Source organism: Topomyia yanbarensis, chromosome 3 (genome assembly GCF_030247195.1).
Source record: "Topomyia yanbarensis strain Yona2022 chromosome 3, ASM3024719v1, whole genome shotgun sequence".
Taxonomy (NCBI): Eukaryota; Metazoa; Arthropoda; class Insecta; order Diptera; family Culicidae; genus Topomyia; species Topomyia yanbarensis.
The window spans coordinates 272,918,177-272,925,505 of NC_080672.1; the positions used below are offsets into that span (position 1 = coordinate 272,918,177).

Below are 7,329 nucleotides of genomic sequence, written 5' to 3' on the forward strand. Positions count from 1 at the left end.
ATTAAAAAATGCATAGTTTTGACTCTTTCAACAAAGTATAAAATGGGTAATTTATACTCATGTCTACAAAGCTAAATGTATAGTTTTTACTTTCTTGAATAAGTAAAAAATACATATTTGTTACTTCTTAGAAGAAGTCAGTAATGCGTAAATAAGTTTTTTGTTCTTCAATTTCTTTTGGAGAAGTAAAAAAATACATAAACCTTTATTTATCTAATTTATTTAAATACAGTCAGTATGTAGGGGCTATTCGCCGAAATCGACTCACGCATTATGTAGACTAAGAGTCGGGAGCTGTTATTTCTAACTTTGTAACACCAAACTTGATCATAATTGGGATTCATGCGTTCATATGTCTTTCGAATTCGTACCATAGCACCAATATATGATTTATAATGAGGTTTAGATTTTTTGTCCTTATTTCTCTACCTTCGACAAATAATCGAGGAAATAAAAGAGAAATGTTGTTTGCAACATGAACACTTATTTGAAAATGGCCTCACATCAATGTGTAAATTTTCTTTTCTCTGTGGGATATACTTTTTACGTATTTTTCTTCGTTGTTGACATTCTCGAAAATGTGTAAAACATACTCTTCGTTCATAGATAAAATCTAATCACTTTTTGACGTATAAATGATATTCTCAAAAACCCGGTCGAACTATTCGGAATTTGATTCGGAATCCTGAATGGAGTCAGTATGGATTCCAAATCAAATGCAGCAACCGATTCTGAGTCGGAATCGGTTGTTGCATTTGATTTGAAATCCATAATGACTCCTTTCAGAAATCCGAACAGGTTCCAGAATGAGTTTAACTGGGATGGATTCCCTCTAAGAACGGTTGGTTTCAAAATCGTCCAATGAAGGAGGTTCGTTGGACCAATTTGGACAACGTCCAAATAACCGCTCAACGAACGTCCATCGTTGGACCCGTGTTGAACGATTTTGAAACAATTTTTTGGACGTCTCAGTGGGTAAAATCATCATCTCCCAGTAAAGTTTAGCCGGAAAGGAACTTGAATTCTGACTGGTTTCAGTTCGTACACGGGCTCCAGTGATACAACCGATTCTACACAGAAAACTTGCATTACCTAGCAGTAGGTAATTTAAAATCTGTGCATCCCACTTCCTCCAACGAAAAACGAAAGAGAGGGAGCCCAAATTTACCCAAAAATAATGAGATATTCCCCAAAGCAGACTAAACGTCATCCCATTAATTTTGAGTAAAAAAATCATTCCCTCTCCCTCGTTTTCCGGCAGTGAAATAAGAACAGCAAATTAAAATTACCTACTGGTAGGTAATGGATTTTAAGTGTGTAACTAGAATCGGTTGTGTCACTAGAGCCCGTGTACGAGCTGGAACCAGCCAGAATTCCGGTTCATTTCCGGCTGAGCTTAACTGGGCTTCGTCTCTCGGTCACTCTTTCTCCAAGTAAAGTTCAACAGGAAATGAGCCGGAATTCCGGCTGGTTCCAGATAGTATTCCGGCTCCGGCGACACAAGCGATTCTAACTAGAATCGGTTAAGTCACTGGAGCCGGAGTGCTAGCTGGAACCAGCCGGAATTTCCAGTTGAAATTTACTGGGCTGTTCTCTCTGGTTTCGAGGTATCGATCAAAGAGAATTCTCTTTGGTATCGATATATTAAGAAATATAAATAATCTGGCTACTCGGTTCAGCCGTGGCCCAAAAACAAAGCGAAAGTGAAAAAATATTGTGCTGTGCAGATAGCGGAGCGTCAAAGACTGGAGAACTTCTGTGGTAGATCAAAAAATTCTTCATTTATAAAATTTTTTCTTGAAATACCTCTAGTACGTAAGTAGCATCATTTTCAAATATTTCAATGATTTTCAAACAGTATTACGCCAACTCTAATCTGCCATGTTTTTTACGCTATAATTCTTGACCCTATAGTGAAATGGCTCGCGGGCACCAAAAAATTCAATCTCAACAGAAAGCTCAAGAGAAGGCGGCCAAACTGAAGAAACAACAGGGACATGGATTAAGTGACCAGATGAAGGCCGCCCAGAAAGCGCTGGTATATTCATGTGTTGTCTGTAAATCCCAGATACCAGATCCCAAAACATACAAGCAGCATTTTGAGAACAAGCATTCCAAGCTGGAACTTCCAGCCGACCTAAAAGATATTTAACCGGATCTTTTCAAAGTGGAAACAAGCGAATGCGTGCGGCAGCGGTGGAGAGAGATACAGAGACACCAAGAACTTAAGCTGAATAGAGACGATTCCACAGGTTGTTTTTACTAGTTTTTAATTTTATTTTTATGTTCGTTCAGATTTGTATGTACTTGTAAATAATTCCAGCGAAATTAACTGGTCGGCAGATTGTGGTTAAAAACAGGGTTTAATGATCCTTTGTCGTACCTGACATGTAAATTGCTGGTTGGAAGCTACGTGCAAATTTTATACCACGAGTATTCAATAAAAATATAAATGTATCGGACAATTCTTTTACTTATCGAAGGCACTGGTATATTTTGGGAATTTGGTCACAGATTGATGTATCGGATAATTGATATAGTTTCTATATTCATAGTTAGGCGGAGATAATGGGTTTGGCGGTGAGCTTCAGTCTAGAAATCTTATTGCTTAAAGGTTTGTGTAGCGAACTCCATGATTCTGGTCGTCCATCCCCAAAGAATAACATCCCAAAGACACGTGCTTTGGATAGCGTATAGAAGCTAAAGGGTACCCTGACGACTGGCAGATTGATTTAGTTTGTTATCAATTTTCAAATAGATCAAGACCGATGCAGTATCCTATGGTTATTGGTATATTGTATAAACTAATTTATACAATGAATTCACACAAAGCAGATTCTCCAAATTATTGAGACCACATCAATTCAAATATTCAAAATATGTTTAGTTGTTTTGAGAAACCATCATCCACGCGGACCACACTGTCAAATAAAGCGGCTATGTTCCTAAAAATAAACAATTACGTACTCCCGACTGGTGGATGAGTGTTGGAGATCCGAGTGAGTGGTTCTTTGATCATCGAGCTTCATGATTAGGGTTGCCACCTCTCCGGGGTTGACCGGAGACTCCGGTTTTCGGGAGCGATCTACATCAATTTCTCCAGGTTTGGTGGGAAGAAACATAGTTCCATTTTTTTGGAAATAATTTAATATTAAATATTTAAATAGTTTAAGTTAACTATTACTCTGGTTCAAAATTATTTTGCCCGACGAACCATTCGTTTTAAGGTGGCGAAGATGAGTTCACCAAATATTGCTGATTTATTTTAAAAAACAATGAAAATGAAAAACAAATAAAATTTACGACAAATTAATGAAAGTAATATTTCGCTATATACTACAATTGAAATGTTGCATTCCACTAAGTCTCTCAAAATGGGGTAAACAAGTTATATTACTGCAATTTTACCTAATCACTTCAATGTTAGTTCACTGCTTATCACCAGCTGCACCAAGGTATGGCAGATTTCTTCCAATCCAACTGGCTAGGTCAACATTTGACGAGTTCTTCCGGTGTTGTTGCTACTCCTGCAGTGATCCTTAACTGTTGGTTACGGGAGTGAGTTTTGCCCCTTTGTTGTGACCTCTGGTGATGAATAACCGACACCACATAGTGCTTCCCATGTGATGCCGCAGCCCTGCTTTCTTTGCTTTCCTTTTTCTGTTAGTTGTAGTCGAGAGCGATGCTCGTTCGACTTATCCTCCACAGCGAGAGTAGCTGGTGCTTTTGTATTCTTCTACACCAGATTAAACCATAATACAACCGTTCTCAAACGTGAAAAAATAAACAGCTTTATTTAAACGAAGTAATAAAAAGCGGTTAAAGTGCTCTAAAATGCCGAGCAATCGCCTTGATTCCAATTTCTGTCTTGTTCCGCTCAAAATCCACCACCACCCCAGGTCAGTGAAAATCTCCGGGTCAAAGCCTCTCCACAGGTGCCAACCCTAGTTAGGTCAAAATTGGAAACACCCCGGTCAAACCATTTGGGATGCTGAATGGATTCCAGCTCAAATGTAAAAACCTATAGATCGAAATCGGTTGTTGTTTTTGAGCTGGAATCCATTCAGCATCCCAAATGGTTTGACCGGGGTGTTTCCAATTTTGTCCTATAAGTCCGAACTGGTTCCAGTATAGGTTTAACTGGGACTACTTGTGAGCATGCCTGAACCAAAGGCCTTAGTATAAAGGTACGCAAAGAGTGTGCAGAAAGTGAAGCCGAACAAAGTCTACCTATCGAGCAAAATTAGAATCCAACTTTGCTGGAGAGGTATCAGACATGGATTCCAGTTGTGCTCGATAGGTAGGCTTTTTTGACTTCACTCTTTGCGCAACTGTTTTCTATAGACTGTGGCCTGAACGTCTTCTAACTTTTGATGTCCTGAAAGAGAAAATTTGATCTATTTGCTGATGGGACATAATGAAATTGAACATTGTTTTTAGCTCAAGCCAAACTGCATAGCAATATGCCATATTCCTCCCTAAGGATAAGATTGGTTTGAAACCACTTTGTACATACAGGGCACAAACCCTTATCAACGTTGACCTAATTATATAAGTTAGTCAAAATTCTAAGCAGAAGTGTAAGGTTGAGTTTACTATCACCTTTTTGAACAAATGTGGATCGATTGAATCCGACTCCCGTTTTATTTTGCTCTTGCTATTGAGGATATAAATTAAATTCGTTCGAGCGATTCTTCGTATTTTAGATTAAGACATCGTGTCGCGCGTTAGAGATACTGTTTTTCATGCATAAGTAGCATTTCTAGTTTTATAGTACACTACAAGCGTATTCTAAGTTTTAAGAAGAACTTCAAGAGTGTCATAAAACCTTAATTGTTATTAGGGTGTGCAAAACTACGAAATATGTTGAACCCACATAGTACAATATGTGGTGCTAAATTATAGTGTCAACTTGATTTTTAAAATGGATTTAATTAAATATAACTACGGTTTACTGCGCATTGATTCGACTATTTATTGGGCGTAACATAGATTGATAGTGTTGTAAATTTTGCTACCTTTGAAACTGCTCATTTATTTCGATTATGTTACCGAGAGCAAAATAAATATCACTGAAAACTGTAACGGCATGGTTTAATCAATGGAAATTGTATTCCTGTTAATATTAATTATTATATTTTCCGGATAATATCTTATCTTATCACTGCAAAATCTGTTGAACAAGCATTCATTATAAACGCTTAATTTTATGTTGGGAACCGGATAACGAAACCGGATTTATCGTTTGTATTTGTTGCTGTATATTTTGAACAGAATTAAACATATTGCATCGTTCATTCTGCGTTGCTGCGTGCCATTTTCTCGCAAATAGGGTTATACGTCCTTCAGATCAGCAGGCAGTTCAGATTTAGGATGTTTGTTCTCGAAATGTTGCTTGTAGGTTTTCGGATCCGGCATTTGAGACTGACATGGAATAGATACAAACAAATAATTAGCATACCTACATATTTACACAGAAAGTATGTATTTTTTATTGCATTTACGATTTTGCAGCTGGTTCGTGAAAGGTGAACTCCAACGACCGGCTGAATTACTTAGTTAGTTTTGCAAACGTTTAGTATATTTCACATCCTTGCTCTCACTTGAGTAAAATGGCTCTAAATTTTCATAACTTTCCCTACCCAGTAATCTCTAGCTAATGGAAAGCCGTTGAAATGTAAAATGTAATAAATCCTTTTTTAAATTTCATTACATTATCTACACTATCAATTTTATATGAATTTGAGAAAATACGGATCATTTGTTCCAATTTCAACCAATAGAAAGAAATAACTAACTCTTCAAAATTATTTTGCATTAAGGCGTATTAATTTGTCGAACGAATGTAAGTTGATAAAATCCGACTCCTGTTTGTTTTTGTTGCCATTACTGAAAATGAAAATATTATTTGTTGGAAAAAATGATCCGTCGTACTGCAGAATTGAAAAAAGCGGATGTGTTTACTAGAATGTTTCAATATATTTTGACACTGAAACAGTAACTATGCTAAAACGTACCTACGTGCATTCTACTTAAAAATGTTTTACTAATCGCAAATAGTTAAACATATGTAAACTTGTCGTTGTTTAGATTGATTGCTTGGTTTTATTTTTGTACTCAATTTGACAGGTCAAGAAAACGATAAGCGAAAGTAGAGATGGGCCATTCGTTCGCGAACGGTTCAAGTGAACTGATTCTTCGAAGAGAATGAGCGAACGGAAGTTCTTTTTAAAAGAACGGTAGTTCTTAATTCTGTTCAAAGAGAATGAACTGAATATAACCCAAAGCCCTTCGGTGAATTCCTCGGACCGATTTTTAGGCGAACGAATGAAAATGAACTGACTTGCCGTCCCACAAACCGCTCTCTGTGCTCTCCCAGAATGAAACCGGCGAAGAACGACTCACAAGCGAACGACTCATCTCATTCTCTATTTCTCTAGTTATACATCATGAAGAAATCGCCACCCTTGAGAAACTTGTGAAGCATACAGAGGAATAATAGTTTGGGCAGCATCTGTTTGGTTCCTCTCCAATAATCGAATGTTTTGAGAGACTTTCGGTAGATACAAGTAAAATATCAGCTGAACGGAAGAACGGTTCATCTGAACTAGTTCTTTTTACAGAACTGTTCAATCGGGAATGGTTCTTCGAAGTGAACTGTTTCGCCCATCTCTAAGCGAAAGGGATGTATAAGCAAGAAAAACCCTGGACAATAATTTTGATTTTGTTTTGGTCAATAAAAATAATAGCATGAGTTAATTACCACGCTAGTTGCAATATCTTTCTACACAAAGGTATCTAAGGTAATACAGAATAATAGTGGGAAATACCTTACACACAGCACAGGAAAAGACAAGTGCTTTTTGTGCTGCCTTCATCTGATCACTCAGTCCATGTCCCTGCTGTTTTTTCAGTTTGGCAGCCTTCTCCTGGGCCTTTTGCTGTGATTGAATTTTTTGGTGTCCACGAGCCATTTGTCTGTAAATGAGAGAATAGCGTTCAAAATTATTACAGAATATTCGCAGCTGGGCTGTCGCACATGGAATCATAACCCGGACATATCTCCGGAAGTATGCAAATGATTGACTGAGGTTTTAGCTCACATTTTTCGCCTTTATCATCTTACCGGATTACAACAATGTGCGGACGGTAGCTTGAAACACTTCCTTACCTGAATGTAAAAAAGATGTAATAAAATTCAAAAGAAATTCACTTGATTGGTTATTTTATATTATGTAGAGTAAGGTAATGTGCCTGTACATATAAAATTTCTATTTACGAATGTAAGAAAAATGACGTTTATGAACAAAAGTTGCGCTCTAAAACGCG

General features: G+C 37.3%; 2 protein-coding genes across 4 annotated transcripts; one reads left to right on the forward strand and one right to left on the reverse strand.

Moving 5' to 3' along the window:
• The first annotated feature begins 1,656 nt into the window (after positions 1–1,656).
• Positions 1,657–2,457, forward strand: LOC131689924 (zinc finger protein 706-like). Of its 3 annotated transcripts, XR_009305489.1 has the most exons (3): positions 1,660–1,815; positions 1,915–2,252; positions 2,324–2,457. XR_009305489.1 is itself a non-coding variant. In XM_058975314.1 (2 exons), the coding sequence occupies exon 2, from the start codon at positions 1,919–1,921 to the stop codon at positions 2,150–2,152; it is 234 nt and encodes a 77-aa protein (XP_058831297.1). In that variant the 5' UTR covers positions 1,657–1,811; positions 1,915–1,918; the 3' UTR covers positions 2,153–2,457. The 3 variants fall into 3 exon arrangements, 2 of the variants coding, with proteins under 2 accessions (XP_058831297.1, XP_058831296.1); XM_058975314.1 differs by having other exon boundaries at positions 1,657–1,811; positions 1,915–2,457; XM_058975313.1 differs by having other exon boundaries at positions 1,915–2,457.
• Positions 2,458–4,950: 2,493 nt separating this feature from the next.
• On the reverse strand, positions 4,951–7,329 carry LOC131689923 (zinc finger protein 706-like). Its single transcript, XM_058975312.1, has 3 exons — positions 7,172–7,329; positions 6,831–6,978; positions 4,951–5,424 (listed from the first exon to the last, which is right to left on the reverse strand). The coding sequence occupies exons 2-3, from the start codon at positions 6,972–6,974 to the stop codon at positions 5,335–5,337; spliced, it is 234 nt and encodes a 77-aa protein (XP_058831295.1). The 5' UTR covers positions 6,975–6,978; positions 7,172–7,329; the 3' UTR covers positions 4,951–5,334.

Excerpts from the sequence above, each read along its gene's own strand:
- LOC131689924 (XM_058975314.1), top strand. The coding sequence starts at position 1,919 with ATGGCTCGCGGGCACCAAAAAATTCAATCTCAACAGAAAGCTCAAGAG.
- LOC131689923 (XM_058975312.1), bottom strand. The coding sequence starts at position 6,974 with ATGGCTCGTGGACACCAAAAAATTCAATCACAGCAAAAGGCCCAGGAG. Across the intron at positions 5,425-6,830 it reads TTTCCTGTGCTGTGTGTAAG|TCTCAAATGCCGGATCCGAA; the intron begins GTATTTCCCACT and ends ATTCCATGTCAG.